Raw genomic sequence first — 23700 nt, forward strand, 5'->3', positions numbered from 1 at the left:
AGTTCAAATAATGTTACAACTAACATATATGCATATTATGAAGCTCTTTAATACAAGAAAATTTGTTTGTACATTAAGAAAATTGCAAGTTAATAATCGTATATACTACGCCTTTTACCCATAAATATTCACCAACATATGAATCAATCAACATAGTAGTGATTTGATGATAGATAGGCGTGTGATTCTCACATGAGACACTCGATTGTGGACCGAGAGAGTACTTAATTCATCAATCTAGTGATAGATATCAAGGAAGGAATTCTTTTCATCATGCACAAGTGTTATGGGATAGTTCACACATTCACACCAAACACTTGAAAGTCCAACACATTTATAAAATCAACAAGAGAATGTTATGAAACGAAAAAATGAAATTAAACAAAGTGCGTGTATTATGAATTTATGATTTATATAAAATTCTGAGCTTAACCCATGTATTTATACTCCATATAAATGCTACCCAAATTACAAAACTTGTACAAACTGAAAATTAAACCTCCAAAAAACTTTGGACTTATTACTTGTGCAATATTTCCTAGATTCTTGGAACACTTGAGAGAATCTTACTAAAATTAAAACCTAATAACCAAACAAAAATACTTTAAAAATAATAAATTCAAAAGGTGATTAATTAATTAATTAACTAAGTATGTTAATTAGCATGAAGGAGGATCAAACTTGTAGAATTTATCAACAGCAACTGAAACTTCCCAAATGCAACTAAGACCTTTGGGAAAAATCACAATATCTCCTGCCCCAAATTCTACTCCTTCATTATCATTTGTTGACCCTTTTTTAGGGTATGCCTTTACTTTTCCTCTCACAAAATAACATGTTTCCGTTGCATCATATTTCAATGTTATTTTTCCTGGTGGACAACCCCATCTGCACATAATCACAAACAAACATAGCAAAAAAATAATGTTATTATCTTTGTTCGGGTTTTTTGCTATTAACGTGACTATTAATTCCAGACTGATAAAGTAACTAGAAGATGTATATATACTTACTTAGGCCAGGATTTAATGCCGAGTTCAGATAAACGAGCTTCGGAGGGATTTTTCTCAATTATGATCTTGATATTTGATTCTGAAGTTGTTCCCATTTTTTTTAGTATTTGTAAATAAAAGAGTTTATGAAAAAAAATGAAAATGGAAGAAGGGAGATATTTTTATGGTTGTTTTAGGGTGTGTTTGGTTTATTTATAATGGTATAGGGGGAATGGTGAAAGAAGGGGACAAGGAGAAAAAGGAATTTTAAATGTGGGGCAATGAGAAAAGGAATATTTTTTTTTTGTTAATGTGTGTTTTCTTATTGAATAGAAATATGAGTGTGTTTTCTTATTGAATAGAAATATGAGTAAGGAAAGACCTAAGCAAGAAGTCTTTCCTTAATAGTAGTATATATTGCTCTATACAAAAGAACAAATTTATTCTATTCCTAAAATATCATGTGTTCCATACTTCATATACGACAAATCAAGCTTTATTTGGTAGAGTTGGTGAAGAGTTCACCTTGTAACTTTGAGGTCACGGGATCGAATTTTACCAACTCCATTTGGTTGGGAGTAAAGAAATTCTCTTATTACCTTCTCCCTCTACTCTCAACTCTTAAACATTGACTTGCAATGGTTCAGTAGGATTCCTTAAATATACATATTATTAATATTATTGTGGACAAAATAATAATTTTAATAGGTTAAAAGTTTACCTTTTTAATAAGTGAGTTAGATTCGGGTCTAAGGCTTTCAAATTGTTTAGATTAACTATTTTTCAACTTGTTTATTAACAAGACGAATTTGAACCCGACACAACATGATCTATTTTACAATTATCATAATGTAAGCCGTATAAATTAAGTGGAAATAAGAATATAATTGACTTTGAGTTTAAATGATGTTAGGAGTAGGCCCAATATGGAGGTTGGGTCCAAAGAATCCAATGAGATTGTCAAGTCCAGGTAGGGTGTGGGCTAGTCCTACAAGACTACTCAATTTTGATATTTTGATTCAAAATTATCCAATCATAATCATAATGACCCTATTTGACCCGTTTATCATATCTACTAAGAAAACATATGTAGTAGTTTTAATTAACAAAGAAAGAAAAAGAAAAAGTTATTTTACAAAAAGTTAAAGAGCAAAGTTTATAAACTTGTAATCTATTATTGTTCTATAAATTATTTGTAGCTTTTCTAATAATAAATCATTGCTGCTTTTTGCATGATAAATTAAGTAAAGTTATCTTAGAACTAGACTTTTTTTTAGTTGGATTCTAACTATATCTTAAAGAAAGTTAAAGATAGCATGCAGTCTAAGATATAATTTCCCATTCAAAAAATTCAAAGCAATGTGAGTATGTGACTTTTAGTTCTCATCATGTAGAAGGGATAACCCGATTAATTTAAATATGTATCATGTATGTTCAACATCACACGGCTATTTTTTTGGTCCAAAGACATTATGTCTAATAAGTCATTTGCATTTCAAATAATCAAAAAAAAAAAAAAGTAAATGTTCGTTATGGTCTAATTTATAGTTATACGCTTTGGGTGATACTTAAAATTCAACATTGAATCATGTCTTATTAGTCGTTTTTTGCCCTCTCTAGATACGCACATAATCTCTACTTGACATCTATATCTACTTGATGCTTATGTTTGGAATCTTACTAGTTAGAGAAATTCGCATACAAAGAAATTGCCACTTCTATTAAGAATAATGCTTTCTTCCTTGATTATTTCACAATTACATTTCTTTGTCACCTTTTTAGATTGACCAAAGATATATTATAATTAGAAGATAACTGCAGAGAACAAAATCAGAAAGCATTGTGAATTTGTGATATATTTACCTTAGCTTAAAACAAGTAAAATAAAAGAATTAATACTAGAAAAGAAAAAAAGATTTAATTATATTCTAGGTGGATTTGGGCTAAGAATCATGGACACTTTGGGCTTCTCCCAGGCCCACCATAGTAGAAATGTTGGCCCCAATCATTGTTGTATGAACTCTGAATATCATAACAGTTGATATTCTCAGCAAGAATTTGGATATCTTGGGGTGCACTAAGGCTGTTGTCTGAGTCCACAACCTCTAGATTCCTGAAGTAACTGGCTTGGCCAAACCCATCTTCGGCGAAATGGCCCGAACCCATTTGAGTCGCGGTGTGAAGCCCGTTAGCCTGTGTGTTGACCACCTCACCACCCCACTCTACCATGGTTGCATGATCTGTTAGGTGGGTGAACAACTCTGCTGGCCAGTACCCTACTAGGGTGTCATCCCCAAAGCTCATCCACCAATTTCCAAGTTTTGGATCCTACAATTTTCAAACAAAAAAATATCATAAAATAAAGCCCGATTCTTAGGAAAGTTGACTGTTGTAGACATTTTATACACCAAAGCCTAGTAAAAATGTGTGTGAATATATGTACACATGATACACCCGAGTGTATAGTGGACACCTTAAAAGACGTGCTTAACTTATAACTTTATAACTCAAGTCATCTTATATCCCTAGAATTATAATCCTAAAAGTTATTCCACAAATTACATATAATCATGAAAATATTTTAATATATACTTCGTATTATTTAAATTAACGAATGATATGCTACCTACAAGTATATAGTTCAAAATGAGGAGACACAAACCTTCCAAATGAGGATGGTGATGTCAAATTGGCTGCCTTGAAACGAAGAAACCGGAGAAATAGCAGCTCCAATTGCAATTTGGCTATTAATTTGAATAAACCCAGCACATAGAAGATTGTAGCAACCAGTTGCTTGATACGAGTCACTCTGTATCATGTCAAACAACATAATTTAATATCATTCCTTTACTCGATTTTATTACCATCTATTATCACTTTGTTTATCAATTATTAGTATATTATTACTAATAATTAGAATTTGAAAACAATGTAGTACAATTTACATTTTAAAATACAATATATTACAACTAATAACAACTCTCTTATTAGCGTGTTATGTACAAGTCGCTTGTTTGGAAATGAATTACTAGTAGCATTCTCATAAGTCATAACCTCAAATCGACTTATCAATTTTACTTCCACTCTACTGTTTTGATCACCACTAATCAAATCTAATTAACAGAAGTTTGCTACGCATGCATTTAGTGAGATAAGGACATACAACCTTATTTAAGATGCATTCGATTCACCTGGTATTTAGTTATCTAACTTAAAGCACGGATTTTATAACTTAAAGTTCACCTCTAGCCCTCTAGGTCACCTTTGTAGATCCTAGGAGTGAATTTCAATCAACTCATCTTTTATCAAAATATGTTAATTGCAAGTCACTCTACCATGCAAAAATAGGAAAAAAATAAAATAAAATAGAAAACAAAAGGGATTAACGGCCATTTAATAAGATCCACTAACAAAGGGGTGTAAATTTCATCATTATAAGTAATGAATAGGTGGTCCAAATATTTTTGGGAATTGGTGTAATCAAATTTGGTCAGTTGATCATTATTCAGATATTAAGGCACATGGTTGTGTCACTTTCGTACCATTACTTATAATTAGTACACAAGTGTACTAACTAATTAATGGTTATTATCTTATTTAATGCATATACTATTACCATTGGATCCATCCATTCTCATTTTCTATAAATAAATTAAAATCATGAGTGTACTTTGTAATGTTTTTCTCCATATTTGGATAGCATAATTGAGCAAAATCTAACATACATCTGTAAGTAATTGGAGTTACAAAATACGTAAGTATACATGATACATACATTCAAGCATATAGTCTATCGTTCAGGTAATTAGTAAGTTTTGAAACTCGTTTAATGCTTCTCGCAATTGTTTGTGAGTATATCAATAGAATGAGTGTTTAAAACAGAAATCAGCTTTTACCAAATTTGTAATTAAAGAGATGCTAAAATCAGAGAAATTATTGTTGACATTAATTAAAACAGAATTTGACTTTTATACATTACAAATAGTGAACAAAGTAGGTGAATTTATTAATAATTTTGACCTTAAAGACACTTAATTACCCATGTGATTATCTTCTGACTTCAAAGAAATTTCTATCCCTTGTATTATTTAATTTTTCTACTTGTATTTCCTAAATTTATTAATGTGCTGACTTTTATTTGCCAGCAGTTAGTAATTAAGTAATTAGTAATAAAACACCAAGCAATTTCCATATTATAATTTCAATTAACTAAATTAAAAAATGGCAAAAATAAAGATTAAAATAAAGGGAAGAAATCTGACCGTCCAGTAAGTGAATAATCTTGGCCTGCTATCACCATAAAGCTCCGGACTGACCTGACTAGTACAACAATCATATCCTTAGGGCTTCCATCAACTAATTAAATAATTAATTAATGTATTCATGCATAATGCATATATATCTGCTTAAAATAGAATAACGCAAGATATGTGAATATTCGGTGTTAAGTAATAATGCAATTTCTATTATGAGACAATTTCATGTCATGGCGAGAATCAGTAGTTTTTGAAATAGCACTAGACTCAGCAAACTCTTTTTAAATGAGCAAAACTAAAATTTAAAATTACAATAGTTAGTTTCAGTTAGAATAAATCAAGTGAAAAAGACGACCTTAAATCCTAAATAAAGTATGAAGTCGAGTATCATCTTTAATTATATGGGGTCGAGCCAATATATTACAGAATAGGGAACACATACAATGCCTAGAGGTATATGGGAAATCACAATGTATTAACAAGTTCCTATGAAGGGATATAGTCAAACATCAAGGTTCATACTACTTCTATGCTATGTTACTATGACTCGGGTACCTATGTCTGACACAGATACGTGTTCAAGTGTTCGACTCAGCTATTTTGTAAAAAAGTTTTATGATTTTGAACTAAAAGTGAAGTGTCAGATGCCACACCCATATCTGAGTGTCGAGAATCCGACACGAGTACATGAGGTGAAATAAAGAGTCCGAGTATCATAGGTTGTATGGAGTAATTATAAAAGAAATTGATCATTGGAGTAAAAAAAAGAGAGTACATACCTGCCAACCAGCTTCGATACTGTTAAGATCAGAGCCGTCAAAATTGCCAGATAAAACCCAAATTTGAGAAAGGCTAAATTCGTTCAATTCTTCAATTGATGGATCCCACACGTTTATTGTTGCCTTTGCTCCATATATTTCTTCTGATGTTCCCGTATAAGCTATTGCATGCTACACAACAACAAGCATTACACATTAATTATAAATTTTTTTTAATTATTTAAAAAATAAAAAAATCAAAGGTAATTCCACCACAATTCATAATCTATTCGTATGCACTAAAAACTACGAGTCCAGATTATATAGAAACTTTGCATGACATGATGTCACGTGTAGTCGTGTATTTTTATGTATCAAATTTCACTCCTTGTGTTATAATTCCTATTTGCTATCCCTCACTGTCAATTCTCTCTCTCTCTCTCTCTTTTTTTTTTAATTGTTCAATGTCTTTCCATGTATAAGTACTCAATTTTCTTTTACTTGATTGTCATTTTCCTCTTCAAGTTAGTGAATTAATTCAATGAATAAGTTTTTACAAAAATCAAGATGCACATGTACATTTTCTCCTTTAACTTTTCAAATTTCAATAATTTTAGTTTTAGATTTAAATTAATAATTGAAGAGGAGGAAGGGAAAATAAAATAGATATTATAGTTTTAATCCTCAATTTTTATCAATAGATGTTTATAAACAATACTCTTTACTAAAGAGTGAAAATTCAATACTTAAAAAAAATAAAAAAAAATAAATAAATAAAAAAGCTACCAATTTAGCATATGTAATGTGGTATGAATGGAGGGAGTGGAGCAAAAGTGGTGCATTTAAACCTTGGGCCCTTCAATAAGCCAAATTCAAGGAATGAAGGATACAAAATTGGTTAGGAATATAGACCCATTTTATTTAAGTTCCTTCCTTACATCCCTCTAGGCCTCTCAATATTACAGTTGGCATGACCTTAGTTTTGTAATTTTTTTTTTTTTGTAAAATATACACTACTCCGTACAATATTACGAAGTATATGATAATTCCAAGATAGTCTTATCTTTCACTTATTACGCAATAATAAAAACAAAAAATATTTGACATTAATCACCGCTCTTGTCGTTATCATTCTGGTTGTGAAATAAAAGGCGCAAAGGGACATCAGAAGTCAATTTTAGTTGTCACAACTTAACTTTAGACTTTAGTTTATTTCTTAAATGGATGATTGAAAATGCACGAGAGGGGAAAATCGGAAGGTTTTATTAGCCTCATTCTTTGTGGACCAACTTACAAGATTTTAATTACATGGTAGTATTATGGTACTATGGAAAATAAGGGAGAAAAAAAAAGTATAAAAATACTAAATTCCTAATCAAGTAAGTAGAATCACAAATGGGATCAAACATTTCTTTGAAAAAGTGATATGTCTTATCACTAATTGTCAAAAGTCAAAAGAGTCAACATACATAATCCTAATTCCTAATTGACTAAAAATTCCTTGTAATCTTGATAATAAGCGCATGCAATTTTTTCCCATGCACATAGCAACAGTTAAAGACGAGTGAATTGAATAGTACAAATTGCTAAAGTTCCCTAATTGATTGTCTTGGTCCTTCCTAATTGAGCAACCTAAATAATTAGAAGTACTGTACTAATTATTAATTCCAACTGCTAGTTTTTTTTAAAATTTTATAATTTAATTTTTTTTTTTTTTTATGCTAAAATAGTAATCATACACTATTAACGGTGTACTTATCTAATTGATAGGCAAGGCAAGTAAATATCGACTAGTATAGCACTATAGCTTAGTTAATGTTATAGCCCTTATATAGCCTTATAGGCGGCCATTTTATAATGAAGGGCCATACGAAGAACTCCGTATTATTTTGCAACAAGTATATAAATGGGAGAAACATTTCGTGACTAAGTTTTAAAAACAATAAAACTAAAGGTTCGTTTGACATTGCAGTGGTTTTCTGTTTTTTGGTTTTTTGGTGAAAGTACGATTATAATTTAATACATTGCTAATTTGCTATTATCCATTACGTTAACTAGTTATTATTCACTCTGCCTATCTATTTAACATGCAATCATATACTCTCGCATAAAATTTTAAGTATAACAATAATGTAAATTCGTGGAAGAAAACCTAGCTAGCAATGAAGAAATATATTATTGGATTAATCCTCAATCAACATCATAATTAATTATGACAAAAAATATCATTATCTCTTGATCACTACTTAACACACATTATAATGATACCAACATTATCAACAATCAAACAAATCATTACAACAATTAAGAGGTATATATATCCTCCAACCTTCATTTTCATTTTAAATTATAACAACTCAACAAATAAATAATTAAATTTTAACATCAATTAATGAAGTAATTAGCTAGTTTAAACAAAAATTGAACTACATACCTCATGACCATTGCCATTGACAACATCAGGAGCATCAGCCCTTCTAGCTAAAGTAAGTGATCGCGGTCGCTTCTTTCCGAAATCATACAATGATTTAGACCTTAGCACATCATGCACTGTACTCCGGCGTACCGGAACAGTTCCCTTAGGGCATCTTGTTCCATTTAAATGCCACATTTGCCATTCTATTTCTTTGCCCTTTCTATTATCCCCTTCTTTTAATTCATCTATTTTTACCATTTTCATTTTTGGCTTTTCTGTTGGCGTTTTCTGTCACATACAAAATATTAAATTTGATTAGACAATGTCTTAAAATTGATGAAATGAAATAATACTGTCTCTATCCGAAATTAATAACCACGTTTATGTAAGCGATAGTAGTGCAATTTGGATTTTGGACTAGTTATGTGACAGCTAAACTCAAAAAGTGAAAGTACACTCGTGAAAATGAAAATTAAAGTTTTAGAAACTGAAATGAAACCACTTGAATAATGGTATAGTCCAATGTAACATTAAGTACCAATTAATTTTGCACCTAAAGTTTTAAGCTTTTATTCACGTTCAATTATTATTTTTTTTTATTTAAAAAAAAAACTTAAATTTTATTTGCTAAAATTATTTGAGGAAAGAAGAAACAAACCTGAATCTTGTGATTCTTCAAAAGGGGATGATCAAAAGCTGGTTGTTTTTTTCTATGAACACAATCTATAATGTCTCCATCAGGGCTCTGAAATTAGTGGAAAAAACAAAATTAGTCATACAAAAAAACAAAATAGAAGATTCATAAACACCAACAAAAACCCTTCCAAAAAAATTAATCAAATTAAAAACAAATTAATAGATTAATTAATAAACTAATTAGCAAACAAACCTGAATGGTAAGAATGGAAGGCTTGTTAATCTTGTTAATGTGCTTCTGAATCCTCTCAAATCTCAAATCACTAACTTGTCTATATTTTGTGTAATTTAACCCCAAAGTAACATTAAATATTCCCAAAAACAGAACAAATAATACTAGAAAACCCAGTTGAATTTTACTAGAAAAATGAATATTTCTTCTCCCAATTAAAAAACCCATTTTTTTTTCCCCAAAATTTCTTTCACATTCTCACTGTAAAATAAAAAATAATAAAAACCCAGATGAGAAAAACTGTTTTTGAATCCCTAAAAAACAGAGTAAGGTTCCTCTGTTTTTATATCTGCTCTGTTTTCTTTCTCTCTCTAGTTTCTCTCTCTATAACAGTAATGTAGAAGTGAATAAGGTGGGTGTAAAAACTGGGAAATGAATTAAATTTAGAAGTTCAAAGGGTTTGAAAGAAGGACAGAGAGATCATGATTGCTGAAAATGCATTGGAGTCATATATAACTTCCCAAAATTAAAACACTCTGTTTTACAATTAATAATTTTTCATTTTTTTGGGATTTTTTTCTGGGTTATTTTTTGGGGTTTTTATGAAGTGGGGTTGTAAGAAATTTATACCAAAAAATAAATTAAAAAAGAGAAAAAAAGAGGGAAATGTGACTTGAAAGGCAGAAATTATAAAGGGTGGAAGAGAGAGAAAGTAGGGCAGACCTACCCAAAGGAAAAGGGAGTTAATGAGAGTATACCCACCTAATTTAATTAATTACTTGTCAAATTGAATATGAGTTTTTAATGATTTGTTATGCATCTATCTGCCAACACCACTGAGTTAAGAAAGGAGCATTAATTTTTCTTGAAACACCACCAATCCACCATCATTAACTACTACTACTACTATAGTCTAACCAAGTCTATGGGTGTTTTTTAAGCTTATATTTCCTTTTTCATTGTGATTTTTATATGTTAAATTAAGGTTAATGTGTATTTGAAGCATGAAATATGAAGTAATTGATAGGGAGTAGTGTATAATAAGATAATGAATCCATCTCATATTCTCGTGTTAACATGGTCTAAAGAATATGTGTATAAAATTAGTTGATTTTTTGTAAGACTTCTTTCTCAAATAAATGATTTTTTTTTTTTTTTTTTTTTTTTTTTTTTTTTTTTTTTTTTTTTTTGGGGGGGGGGGGGGGTGTTACAAGTTCAAACTTGTGTTTTGTTGTAAGGTCCAAGTCTTTGTAGCTATATTGCTTTTTGTTTGACTTTTGTATGACTTAAGTCGTATGACAAAATAGTATATATATCACACCGCTTTTATACAAATTTGTCTATGGCTTATTATAATTTGGAAGGAGCTGTTTAAGTGCAACATAATCCAAAGTGAGAAATGTGTCAATTGATTATAAGCTTTTACCTTCTATTTTGTTGGAAATTACAAACTATGATTGAAGTTATTTTAGATTGATAAAGAATATATGAAATTTAAAACAATATACGTAATAAAAAGCATTTGAAGTTCCGTATTATAAAACACACATTTCTTTGTTTATATCGTTTTCAATTGACCTAGAATTTTATTGCATGTACGGTCTACTTTTTCAATTATTAAAAAGTTGATACAAGCATACAACTATACAATTCATGAATCATTATGAGTTATTTTCATTATAATTTAAAAGTCAAAGAATGGTAAAGATTTTGCTCCATTTTAAATGTATACAAGGTACATGTAATGGAAAAGAACGTTCTTACCAAACTATCATCATCAACATCCCTTTTTCTTTCCTTGATTTTTATTTTCTATTTTAATTTTTATTCCTTTTAAGGATTATCTTTGCTTTACATTTTTTCATCCCCAATAATTAACCGTTTTTTTCTTCTAATTTTAGGACATTGTAGAAATTAGAAAAGTAGAAAGCAATGGGTGTGTTCTCTAACTAACTTACTGCCAGTGGCAAATAGGCAATTTAAACAAAGTTTTACACCTAAAGATTAAGTGAAAAATAAAGGATAAATTAAAAAATCGTGATTTATTAAGTATTTAAGTATAATATGTTGACGTACACGGCACTTGGTCAGTCTAAATGTGTAGTACAGTATACTGTAAGATATACATAAACAATACTACATGCAATTTCATATGGTAGTTTTTGCAGCTCAAATTGTTCAACTAAACTTGGTTCATATTTTGCCAAAAAATGGTAACTTTCACTCGTTTAGCATGTTAACTGCTTCCTTTAAATAGGTTCTGTAAATAAGGAAATCTGTTTCAGTTGATTGTTACTTGTATCACAATACAAGTACTATGTAGGATTGTAGGTTATGCGAACTAGCTTACAACAGAATCTCAAATTTTGATTAATTAAATAATTATTTGTATTCTTACAAAATCTAGTTTCTGAATCGTTAATATGTGATTATATAATTTAAAAGTATTTTTTTAAGGGAGAAGTATTCATATATATTGAGAGGTGACTTTTTACATAAAGTTTCATGTGTGGTTAGCCACATCGTTTGGTCGTTTGGCCGGGGTTACTTATTCAAGGGTAACCTTTGACCGATCGAGTAATCTATGACCGATTGAATAACCCATCACCGACTGACCACCGAGCAAACCTTGATTGACCGAGTAACCCCTAACCGACCAAGTAACTCCTAACCTTCTGAGTAACCCCTAACTGATCAAGTAACTCCTTGACCAAACGAGTAACCTCTACCACACCGTATAGCCCCACACACATAGAAAATGCTCTGACTTTTTATGTTATATAGATAATTTGATATTTCTCCAACATAATTTAAACTAGACACTAAATTTCGAAAGTGAACATTCCAAAATTGAATTTTTTTTTTTTTTTTGGACTAATGAGATTATATTATTGCGCTTGGAGCATTTATGATCTAGGACCACATACATACAACCATATTACAATATTGACAAGTACTCCGTACTAAGTAAATTTAGTATACTTTAAAAAAAAATAATAAATTATATTTCTGTATATATGTAAAGTCAAAGGTACATAGTCAAATAGAACTATATTTCCAAAATTTTAAGCAAGTTCCACCAAAGAAAGTATCCTATATTTTGTTGGACTGTTGTAGTGTTGTGCCTTTTTTCCGTCTAAAAATGACAAATTTAGAGTACCAATTTCCTTTCATCTTTGGCATCTATCTTATGATCCCAACATCATATTATTATTTTACTTGACTTTTTATGGTTTTGCTTACGCAGATTCTTGTTAAGGCCGCAACACAAATTCCATTTATGAAATCTGTTTTGAATGTATTACGTACATTTTATGGAAATTAAAAATAGCAAGAGTTTATGAAGCAAGTAAGAATTTATTTATTTTTAGCATCGCCAACAAGTTGGATGCTAATTAGTTTGAAAAGGATTGCGTACGTCTTTTTAATTATAGCATGGCTTTATAGAACAAGCAAGAAATTAGTTTTAACATCTCTAAGAAATTCTATGTCAACGAGTAATGTTGATTTAAGGACTGAAAAATTAGAAGTGGTACTAAGAATTTTTCGGTTGAATTACATAAATGCCGTAAATTTTAATTAAAATCTTCAAAAAAAATCTCTGTTTCCCCCAAAAAACCATCGATATTAACAAGTGTATTACAAATCAGGTTGATCATAAGTCTCTTTGTAATATGGATTCCCTTAATATTAAATTTTGATAAATTATCAATTAGAACCATGCAATACCAATTACATAAATGCCGTAAATTTTAATTAAAATCTTCAAAAAAAAAATCTATGTTTCCTCCAAAAAATCTATCGATATTAACAAGCATATTACAATCAGGTTGAGATCATATGTCTCGTTGTAATATGGATTCCCTTAATATTAAATTCTGATAAATTATCAATTAGAAATATGTAATACATAATGAACTTGATGAAACTTTTTACTACCTCCGTTAACTATTATTTGCAAAATATTTTATATCTCACAAATAATACCCCTTTGTTGCAAATAATAGTTAACGAAGGTAGTAATTATTTTTCCATCAATTTATTTATTTTAAATAGCATGTACAATAGTACTTGTATCTTCCAATTAGAAAGAGCATAGCAAATAGACAAAGACAAAGTCTTTAATTAGCGATTAATTTTATTGAATGTGACATACTAGACTTGAAGAAGTTGGGCGTTAATATCAGAATAAGGTGGCTAAGAGCTGTAAAAAAGTGGGGACAAATACAGAAAATAAAGGAAGACGTAGTGGTCAAAAATTAATAGCATAAACCGTACTTTTATAATTAGTCTCCCTTTTAAGGCACGATTAAGATCAACAGCGCAGCCGCACAACCAACAAAATCTGATTGATCAACAGCTACATTTTCATTAATTTGTAGAGTACAGCAGAAAAAACAAGTGCACTACATTGTAACAAAGGCAATTTTATTTCAAAAAAGCTCAATTATCTACCTTTTGATTTCTATTTAACAAAAAGGAATACAATAAAAAGCAATGATTGGGGGATCTAAGGGACCAAAATTACTCTTACATATTCTATCTACAATCGCGGAAGGAACCCCCTTGTAAAAGATATGTTTGCTAGGTGTGTGTTTATGGTGTTGGTATTAGTCTCCGCCAAAAGGAATCACGATATACAGCCTATGCTGCAAAATAACTCACAACGAGCATCCTGTTACAGCAGCTCAATCTCATCCTTAACCAAAACTTTCTGCAATCGGACAAATGAATTAACCTAAAAGTAAAATTTTCAGCCACTTGAATTGTCATCTTCACTATCTTCATCACCATCACTGCACATCAAATAACGGTCCCATTAGTGAGCCAACAAGGAGATAGACACAATCTGCGCAAACGACTTTCTAAGCTAAGAGCATAACAATTTGATGGATGGATGCATCATGCATGAATGCAAATTTCATTTTCACAACCCTAGGGTTATATAAACTGCGATAGTGCTTCAAATGTATCTACAACCTCGTATCTAATGCTAAGTATGTTACAACTCCACTCTTAGCTGATCCATATTGCAACAATGTCAATTACGCAAAAAGGGAGGTCACCACTCACTTCAGTGGAAAAGCTAAACTAACGAAAGGCAATTTCCTCTTATCTGAATACTAGGCTATGGAAGGACTAAGACTAATCTGATGGAAATGAAAGATATCAACTGCAACATTATAATTTTCAACATGAAAGTAGTTGTTACAATGGCCAAAAAAAAAAACCATCAACTTCAATTTACTGCTAGGAACATCTTAAAGTATGAACCAATGCATTAGAGAAAATTGGTTCTGAAGTCTGATGCCACAGCTACTGTATTTAATAGACTTAATAAACAGGGGAATACCTGTGTTCGGGATATTTAGCAAGTCGTCTTGCATCTAAGCCAGTGATGTATTTTTGGGCTGCCTGAACATTATCTGGTCCTGTACACAATAGGCCAAGACCCAAGAGGCATGTAATGTGATTAATTGATGTGAAATATATTACTACTTTTATCTCTTTCATTAACAGCCTCAAAAGAGCAATTACCTTTAGCCAATTGGAATGAATGCACAGCACATCGTTCTGCAGCAAGCTTCACAGGTGTACTTCCATCCTTTAGACACTCAGCCAATGCAGGACCAAAGATCGACACATGTCTCATAATGGCTGAAGGATTTGCCTGCCAAAGAATATAATTCCAGTGTCACATGAGTAGGGAATTAATACGATACATCAAAAGTTCATGTCTAGAAAATAAGTTAAATACCTTTGCAGCAGCCTTCAGAGCAGATAATGCTCTTCGTCTAACTTCACTGGAGTCATCTTTCAGCGCAGAAACTATTGAGGACACAGTTTGAGCATGCAAAGAGCTACTCAATGGGTCACTTTGAATCTGATAAATTAGATATCTTCCAAGTGCTTTTGTAGAACTTTCACGTACTGGGAACTGTATAAAGGAAGTAAAAGAAACTTAATCAGGATTTGAGAAAGGAAAATGTTCATTTCTGCATCTTGATATCAATGTGCACTGTGTGTGTCTTTCAGTTGGTACCTTCTCATCTTTTAGCTTGTCTTTCAGCATAGGTATTATGGAGGGTGACAAAGATAATAGACAAACTCTTGATGGGCAGTGTCGAAGCATGGATGAGATAGTGAGTATTGAACCATGTCTTGCAGTCCAGCTGGAAGACAAAGCTGAATCTAACAGGTCTTTGAGTAGATCCTCTAGCTGACTGTCCTCAATGTACTGTAGTCAATAATATTTTAGAACAAGAAAGAAGATGGGAGACTTAGGTACATACATGGAGATAGGCCTAAAGCAATTTCTTTTCATACATACCTCAGATGTGATCCCAAGGATGCTAGATGCAGATACACGAACTAGGTCGTCTTCAAGGTCAATAAAGTCTTTTAACAGGTCACAGACACGAGTTTTTACAGCAATGCTTAAACTTTTTCCTGCATGCTTCACGACACCTCTGAGGGCAAGAAGAACAGCTTCTCTCACACCACCTTCAGAAGCCTAACAATCAACCCCACACATTAAACAGAAATACGAGCCAGTGCAAGACAAATAAGAACAATAGAGAAACACAAATTACCTGTAAACTAGACAAAAGATCACTAACTAAAGGATCGACCCTACTGCTGAGTGCACTGAGTTTCCCCAATGCCAATGCAGCACTTGAACGAACAGTTCTGCAAGAAAGAGCTATTTAAATAAACTCCCACAAGAGCAACTTTTAGAACTGCCACCAGCATACAAGACTATCAACACTCGTAATCACTGCTACAAAGCTATTAAAATCAGCAGCTGACCTGGTGTTGTCCTGTAAACATTTGATGAACGTTGTTTGCAACTGTGGTAGAAAAGGTTTTAGGGCCATGCCACCCTTCTTAATTATGATGGTCAAAGTTGACAAAATGGCACTTTTAACCTGCCATGGGAACCTATCACCTATGATACGAATCAAAGGCCTGCAGTAAGAATAAAATTTTGTCAGGATTGATTTTGTATTAGAGTTACACCTGTGCATCAAAATAAAATATAAGAGATTAAAGGAGCTACAATCAAATTCTGTCTAAGCTCTGCATAATACGCACAGGCACAAACAAACATACTTGAGAGAGGGGAGATGCAAAACTAAAACAATATAATGTGCAAGCCAAATTCAACCTTCAGACGCTCGATTAGAGATTAGTACAATTCAAGAGGTGTATTTCACAAGAGCAGTGATATGCTGAAACATTAAGCTAGGGCAGATTAAGTAAGTGCGAATGAACTAGCACAGCAACCCATGAGAACGAGACAGACATCTGATGATCTGAAGGCTTATCTTTCAAAGAAATATCATCAAACATTTGAAGTATAGATAACTATGAGAATGCATGTATATATTGCCATCAGGATAACATACCCTGTTATTGGTATAACAAATGCCTTCAGTGCTGGCTCACTAGTTACATCAATCAACTCTCCAAGACCCAAGGCTGCCTGTTCCCTCAGTTCTGCTGATCCACTGATCAACCCCTGTTAACAAAAAGGAAAAATTCTGATCAAGTAAGATTTTTACAAAAGGGTGGGGAGGATAAGCCATGAATATTACGAGGTTCTCCTAAAATGAACACCAACAATTGCTTATAAGATATCATAGGCTAAAGCAATACACTATTAAACAAATTTAGCTCGAGATTTTAACACCATCAAGATTAGCTTATGCTGTAACTTTGATCTATATGAGGTTTTACGCATAAAAGTGCCAGCAAGAGTATAAGGCATCAATATGGACTAACATGGATAGCGGAATTCTTGACAGAATTACTGGAATTAAAAAAGGCATCAATGCAGCTATTAAGTAATTTCATCATTTAAATAGGGCACATATGCGGTAATTCAGATGGAAAAAAGGAGATTAGGATTTCACGTGTAGGCATCAAATCAGAAAATGTACAAACTACAAAGGAATGCCAAAAGTTAAGGTCTTGGATCCTATTGACACTAGCATGAAAAAGCATCCGAGCAAACAATCAGAAAGAAAGTAGTCCAAGACATAAACAGCAGCTACTTGCCTTTGATCCACACGGATCAGGTTCCTAGATAATGCATAAAGTTGACATACTGCCAGTGAATACAGATGTAAGACCGAAACTCAAAAGATAAGACATGGCCACTGTAAGCCGTAGAACAAGTGGCTTGATTTAATAGGATATGCAAAATCTTACAGGTCCTTGACATATGAAAAAGAAAACACTATATTGTCCTGATCAATCTATAATATGGCATCCAATGATACTTTAATGGCGACTCAATTCTGACACCAGATCAACCAAATATCCATTCTCACTAATTATAAAAGAGTTCAAAGTTCAACCAACAGCGAGGTAACAATAGCACAACCAGACAACTTTGAGAATGAACTATATACAACGACATTCACCAAAGCAAACGGACAAATATTTCATTCTAAAAGTTATCTACCCTAGCATAGTCAAGGAAAAGCCAAGCCTAATTCGAGAAAATACAAAGTCACGAAAATATGACAGGTGATTAAAATGATATCCCAGAATTGGCTACCATTTTAAGAAAATTCCAACTAGCTGCAAGCCATCACACACTACACTACAAGTTCAAATTAAATAGATTGTCCACCTTTTGAAGATTTACAAAAAGTCAAGAAGATACCTGCAGGAAAATGGGAAGCACAGGTTGCAGGGCTTTTGGAAGACAAAAGCCTGGTACTAGTACTGGTCCTCCCTACAGATTTAATGAACCGTTAAACCTTATGAATCAAACAACATCCACTTAAAATACAGTACAGAAATCATTAGAAACGGAAGATCACAACTGAAAAAAAAAAAAAAAAGAACAATAATATGAACTTGCCTTCTTCTTTCTTCGCTCCTTATCTCTCGCAGTGGATACAGCATCACGAACAAGCTTTATGTGACTTGGGAGTACTTCTTTAGGAATTGAATTCACAACCCTTAACAAAGCTTCCCAGGCAGTCTGCAAAATAAAATATGAGAAACAATTCATGGTATAGAGAATTCAAAGCACATAGCAATGCATTTGCATATATTACCACAACAGTCTCATGATCAGAATCACTGAGCAGAACAATCAAGGTAGATATCATGCTGGGAGCTTCATCATCCAAATAGAGCTTGCTATTCTCGAAGAGATGGCCAATAAGGTACGAAGAACTTCTCCTTATCGATGCCTAAAATCCAGATAAATTGGATATTACAATGGCTTCAACACATGAGAACTATAACTCAGGCTTGACAACTAAGAGATTAGATTTTGCGGGACATACCTTGCTATCACCAGAACCTTTAATAAGCTCTGATATTAAAGAGTCAATTCCTTCGTCATCAATGACCAATACAACAGTCTCTGCAGCTTTCTTTGCTAAATCTTGGACATTCTATACAGCGAAATTAAGTTGTGAGGAATTGGCACAGCTCATAAAGGAAAATCAACATGTATTGGCAGGAAGAAGCAAATAAATGTTTTAGATGCCACAAACCATATTGTCATCACCCATTGCAGAAAGCAGGGCAGGAAGAACAGTATTAAGGTGCAAATTCAGACCAGACCCAGCAACCTCCGCCAAAGCTCCAAGAGCATGTGCATTAAATTCACTAACACAAGAGTAAGAAACATAAACATTAGGGAATAAATCTTTGGAGAGGGAATACATGATAACATCACACAGTTATAAATACCTGAGGGGAAGTTGAACCAGCTTGGGCAAGATGTGCGGTAATACTGCAGCAGTCCTCACACTAACAATACCATATTCAAGGATGAAAGGATCAGCTACTTATTACGGAAGAAAAATGATTACCAATGTGTCTCACAAACAAGGAAACTAACCTTAAAATTTGCTTAAGACCATCTAATGCAGTGTCAGAGGTATCATCATCCTCTAAAGCATGCAGAAGAGTAGGAACAATCTCATCAATTGCTTGCAGTCCAGCACTCTGTAGAAAGTAGTATAGTATGGCATTAGTAGCTTCAATCTTTCAGACATAGATTAAGGACAGTAAAAGATGCAAATAAAACCTTGTATAGAGTACTAAATGCCATGCCTGCTGACTCACGGACCTCCTGCTCACTGTTGATGCAAGAAAAAAACCATTGTCATAGAAGGGTACTAATTTGGAGCTCTAAACTAGTCAAGTCTTTGCCTACAATCGTGTAGTGCTAACAATGAAAATCTTTTACCAAATTCAAGTGAATCTCAACAACAATGCATGATTTACAAACCTGTCACAAAGTGCAGTCCGAATTGTAGGGATAAGTGAATCCATAAAGCTCAACAACTGACTCTTGCCAGCACTCCCCATCACCTCACTCAAACCAATGCAAACACCCTGCCCACCAAATAAGCCATATAAGTTGAAGCTATCAATTTATCTTCATTGTAATCACCATTACCGCAGGCATCAATGTAACTTCCACACAGTAAAAGATAAAAGCAAACACATAAGGATTATTATAGATAAACATATAGGACCAATAAAATAGCAATGGCAATTGGAAACACTAATACAAACATTTTTTTAATCTTAAAAACACAAATAACTGGAAACTTATCTCCAGCATCAGAAGTTCATAGTCTAGTTGCAGAGGGAATTAGGTAAATAACCTGAATTGTATGTGTTATATAAAAACGCCACACACATTGTATATTATTTTTGTAAATCAATATGAAGGTATAAGTGGAAGGATGTCGATACAAATAGCTACATCAGGCAACGTGTCATAAAGCACAAACCCAACTTGGGGGGTGGGGGGTCTAAGAGCACAGTGTCTATCCAGTAATTTGATTCATATAATAGCAGCAACTACAGACCTACATATGTTAGAATGGACAAAGCCACACAAAAAGACGCAGATAACTTATTTATGCAGATTTCACTCGAAATATTGTAACAATAAAAGTTAGCTAACATAACAAGACCATTTTTTCAAACATCACAACAGCTTAACCCAAATCACAATGACCAATTGAGTGTGTACCCAGTAATAGTATATTGACAGGTATTACACAAAAGCACATCCCAACAACTAACAAAGTTGGTTGAATGCAGACACAAAAGTTGGGGATATTTCATACTTGTCTTCTGCCAGAATCAGGGTCTTTTAGTCCACTAGATAGAATAGGTATAATCAAAGGAAGCACTCTTTCACCAAGCTTCCTAACAAGCTCACCCAATGCCCTTCCTGCAACCTAGTAGACAAACAAAAGAGCAAGTAATGTACATAGTTCACAAATTAAATTCTTTAACTGAGAACAGCATTAAAAATTAACAAACCTGTCGCCTTTCATTAGATGGTGATGCAAGTGAGGATATCAAGGTATCCATCAATACAGGCATAATTTCCTTGAGCGTCTTAGGGGTATTTGCTACTATGGTCTTCCATACATGCAAAGCAGCCTATAAAAACAAGAACACAAACAAATTATCAAAAGTTTGACAAAAATAGAGAACAATTAAGTGTTTTGAAATTCTTAAACTGGATATGTACCTGACGCACTGATACACTGACATCAGTCCGAACCATGTATAAGGCTGCAAGCACTTCATTACGTTTTTCTCTACCAAGCACCTCTATAATAGCACGTCCTTGTGCTTCTGTACTAGCTCCTTCATCATCACTACCTCCTTCGAGCAATGCTTTCCCGGAAGTACCAGCAACCTACAGAGGAAATAAAACTTTTCTTTGGTATGAGAGAACAAGAGAGCGATATGATCTCAACTATTTCAAACAGAGAAATTAAAGCAAAAGGGAAATAATCCTCTAAATACACACCTTAAACAACAAGTCTCCCAAAAGCTCGACTGAGCTCTGTCTAATACGCCAACTATCATTAAAAATTCCATCCTCAACAGCAGGAAGTAGCAGACGCAAGGACCTGAAAAAATTACAGCAAAGCATAGCACAAGAAATAAATATTAGCCTAACGACTTCATAATTTCAGGCTCATATAGACATATAGTAATATGTTCAAAAAAGACTAAGCCCAGAAAATCCAGAGTTTTTGGTTTCAGAAAATAACGGTCCTTAGGATTTAGCTATCACTAATACATGGTTAACATGAAACCCCCAAACATTTGGAGGGAGGGGGGGCTAAGAATGGATGGTGGTTGGGGAGAATTAGTAAACAAAAGAATGTATTCAGGTAAAAAGCATAACAGTGAATGAAAATTTTGAACTAGTATCAGAGAAAAGGGAAGCTTAAAAAAGGGTTGGAAAAATAAAATAAAAAACACTCACGTTGTTGCATAGTGCTCAACAAGAACATGTCCAGCACTAAGAGCCGCATCACGAACTGATTCATTTTCATCAGCAAGACCTAAACAACAATTGAGATTAATAAAAGTTAAAAAGGACTGGAGGAGGGTAAGGACTGTGTACACAAAGGATTAGACTGTAAAAAAAAAAATCATAGATCAGTTTTCAGAAGTCTACTAACCATCAAGTATAGCAGGCAACACCTGCTGCAAATAGTTCTGAAATTGTACACCAAGAGACCTCGGCAAAAACTACAAACAAATTCAAATAAGATCACACATTTAAAGGACAATCTTCTTATTTAAACATACCACATAGTTCGGAAGTTGTTATTACCTTGAAGACAGTCAAATAACCTTCCCGGACATAACCCTTTTGATGAGCACTATTTCTTATTATATCTGGAAGAATGTGCTCAAAGTACTCAATACCAAGAGCTGACAAAACCTAATAAGAGAAACAAAAAAGAGAATAATCACTAAATATGATATTACAGAGCAAATAAAATTCCTTTCAATAAAAATATAATACACTAGCAACCAGTCTGAACAAGACATCATATCTAAAATACGTAGAATTAAAAGTCGATACCAATACAAGACAAACTTTTCATGCTCGAATGATGGTAAGGTAACACAGTCTATAAAATGAGTTTTAGAAGAAACTGCTAAAGAATCCTTCATCTAAGAAAAGGAACATCAGTAAGACGAGCATAGTAAGATATTAGAATAATGTAACACAAATACTACCTCCGTTTTTTTAGTTGACATCTTTCTTACATCACGCTTGCAAGTTGTCAACGCACTTTTTTAACGATTAATATGTCTAATTCTTGACATTGTAAATTTATAAAAAGTGTATATTAATGAAATATGAAAGATCCCACTTGACTATGTTTTATCGTAGCTATAAGTCACAAAAGCTAGTCAAAGTGTAGTTAATGAATAGTGGAAAAGTCAAATAGTTAAAAAAAACGGAAGAAATAATTGCTAAAAATAGGAATCTAATATAGGGACAGAGGGAGTACATAAAATAATATTTAGCAACAGTATAAGGAACATTAGTATTGTACACACTCATGACAGATCACAGTCCTAGCAATATATATTACTCAAAGAAACAATTTGCTAGATAGTTATTGATATATTATAAGATAATAATACTTAAATATACCAGATTGAGAAAATAACTACTCCGTATATAACAAAAATGATAACCAAATATAAGGCTTTGAACTTTGAAGAGAGCAACATATGGCCTGATACTTAATGGTTTCAGTCTCCCATGTGAATTAGAGGAGAGCTGTAAAAGAAGTATGATTGGATATAAACAGGGCAGACTCACCCTGTTTATCAGTTTAGTAGCTTTGCTGATGATTTAAGCAGCCCCAAATCAAGGGTTCAAGGATTAGTGATAGACAAGGATCAAGAAAGAGACTAGCAAAGGGGGTCAGGGACAAAGGAGGAGAACGTAGGCTCAAATTCTTGTATGCAACAAATCACAATGTTGAATATCAACCAAAAACACTATCGTAAGAAAAAATTAACATTTAAAAGAAAACAAATTGAAAAGGCAGAAAGGAGACCTATTTTTCCCCAGTAAACCCACCTCACTCAATCCCTGTGCAGCACCAGAACGTTCAACATTACTTCCATCAGATTTAAGCGTTTCCAGAAGCCATGGAACAAGGTCAGGGAAGTGTTCCTCTCCCAGTCCTTTTATAAGGGAGCCAAGTGCCCTAGCAGCCACAGACCGAACTTCAGGTATTGGATCAACAAGAACCTGCATAGGGGCACAGATATTACAAACCAAGACTAAGTATTCAGGGGATATATCTAAGCATATATACCTTTTTCACTTCAGGAAGGAGCAAGCCAATATAAGGTATCATGTCTCTAGGCTCCGTAACTAATGAGCACATATTACCAACAATTTGGGCAGCTTTCTTCTTAGTTTCAGCACTCCTTTCCCTCAACCCTCTATGAACAATTGGTACCAGAAGAGCAAGTGAAGGAGCATCAACAGTGTTGACAAAGGTAGTCTGCAATCAAACACTGAATATCAGAGAAAAGAATGTTTTTACAATCGTAAGTCACATGAGTTATAAAGTAA

The 23700-nt window shown here is 32.9% G+C and overlaps 3 protein-coding genes across 3 annotated transcripts in view; all 3 read right to left on the reverse strand.

The window, feature by feature from the left end:
* Positions 1–393: 393 nt before the first annotated feature.
* Positions 394–1415, reverse strand: LOC110701408. The gene is made up of 2 exons (XM_021879063.1): positions 1014–1415; positions 394–888 (listed from the first exon to the last, which is right to left on the reverse strand). Exons 1-2 carry the CDS (start codon positions 1106–1108, stop codon positions 660–662), a joined length of 324 nt encoding a protein of 107 aa, XP_021734755.1. The 5' UTR covers positions 1109–1415; the 3' UTR covers positions 394–659.
* A 1276-nt stretch (positions 1416–2691) lies between these two features.
* Positions 2692–10116, reverse strand: LOC110701407. The gene is made up of 7 exons (XM_021879062.1): positions 9312–10116; positions 9081–9167; positions 8441–8710; positions 6028–6198; positions 5255–5308; positions 3655–3801; positions 2692–3320 (listed from the first exon to the last, which is right to left on the reverse strand). Exons 1-7 carry the CDS (start codon positions 9516–9518, stop codon positions 2943–2945), a joined length of 1314 nt encoding a protein of 437 aa, XP_021734754.1. The 5' UTR covers positions 9519–10116; the 3' UTR covers positions 2692–2942.
* Positions 10117–13639: 3523 nt separating this feature from the next.
* LOC110701409 (protein ILITYHIA-like) overlaps positions 13640–23700 on the reverse strand; it is a 30524-nt gene continuing 20463 nt past the window's right edge. The window contains exons 34-60 of the mRNA XM_021879064.1: positions 23438–23629; positions 23197–23370; positions 21925–22035; positions 21770–21839; positions 21571–21649; positions 21106–21208; positions 20821–20991; positions 20607–20729; positions 20408–20521; positions 19555–19661; positions 19351–19402; positions 19162–19268; positions 19011–19070; positions 18812–18926; positions 18599–18709; positions 18365–18502; positions 18166–18288; positions 17965–18036; positions 16700–16812; positions 16101–16259; positions 15884–15980; positions 15622–15804; positions 15334–15528; positions 15049–15228; positions 14829–14961; positions 14644–14722; positions 13640–14086 (exon numbers count right to left, since the gene is read on the reverse strand). Coding sequence (XP_021734756.1) covers positions 14044–14086; positions 14644–14722; positions 14829–14961; positions 15049–15228; positions 15334–15528; positions 15622–15804; positions 15884–15980; positions 16101–16259; positions 16700–16812; positions 17965–18036; positions 18166–18288; positions 18365–18502; positions 18599–18709; positions 18812–18926; positions 19011–19070; positions 19162–19268; positions 19351–19402; positions 19555–19661; positions 20408–20521; positions 20607–20729; positions 20821–20991; positions 21106–21208; positions 21571–21649; positions 21770–21839; positions 21925–22035; positions 23197–23370; positions 23438–23629 — 3204 coding nt within the window. The 3' untranslated portion in view covers positions 13640–14043. The remainder of the gene's footprint in view (positions 14087–14643; positions 14723–14828; positions 14962–15048; positions 15229–15333; positions 15529–15621; positions 15805–15883; positions 15981–16100; positions 16260–16699; positions 16813–17964; positions 18037–18165; positions 18289–18364; positions 18503–18598; positions 18710–18811; positions 18927–19010; positions 19071–19161; positions 19269–19350; positions 19403–19554; positions 19662–20407; positions 20522–20606; positions 20730–20820; positions 20992–21105; positions 21209–21570; positions 21650–21769; positions 21840–21924; positions 22036–23196; positions 23371–23437; positions 23630–23700) is intronic.

Source organism: Chenopodium quinoa, unplaced genomic scaffold (genome assembly GCF_001683475.1).
Source record: "Chenopodium quinoa cultivar QQ74 unplaced genomic scaffold, ASM168347v1, whole genome shotgun sequence".
Taxonomy (NCBI): Eukaryota; Viridiplantae; Streptophyta; class Magnoliopsida; order Caryophyllales; family Amaranthaceae; genus Chenopodium; species Chenopodium quinoa.

Bases quoted from the DNA above. Each gene is read 5' to 3' on its own strand.
- LOC110701407 (XM_021879062.1), bottom strand. From the start codon at position 9,518: ATGGGTTTTTTAATTGGGAGAAGAAATATTCATTTTTCTAGTAAAATT. The intron at 6,199-8,440 runs GTATGTAGTTCA...GTTGTTGTGTAG, and splicing joins TCAATGGCAATGGTCATGAG to CATGCAATAGCTTATACGGG. The intron at 3,802-5,254 runs GTCAGATTTCTT...GACATGATACAG, and splicing joins GATTATTCACTTACTGGACG to AGTGACTCGTATCAAGCAAC.
- LOC110701408 (XM_021879063.1), bottom strand. From the start codon at position 1,108: ATGGGAACAACTTCAGAATCAAATATCAAGATCATAATTGAGAAAAAT. The intron at 889-1,013 runs GTAAGTATATAT...GATTATGTGCAG, and splicing joins GGCATTAAATCCTGGCCTAA to ATGGGGTTGTCCACCAGGAA.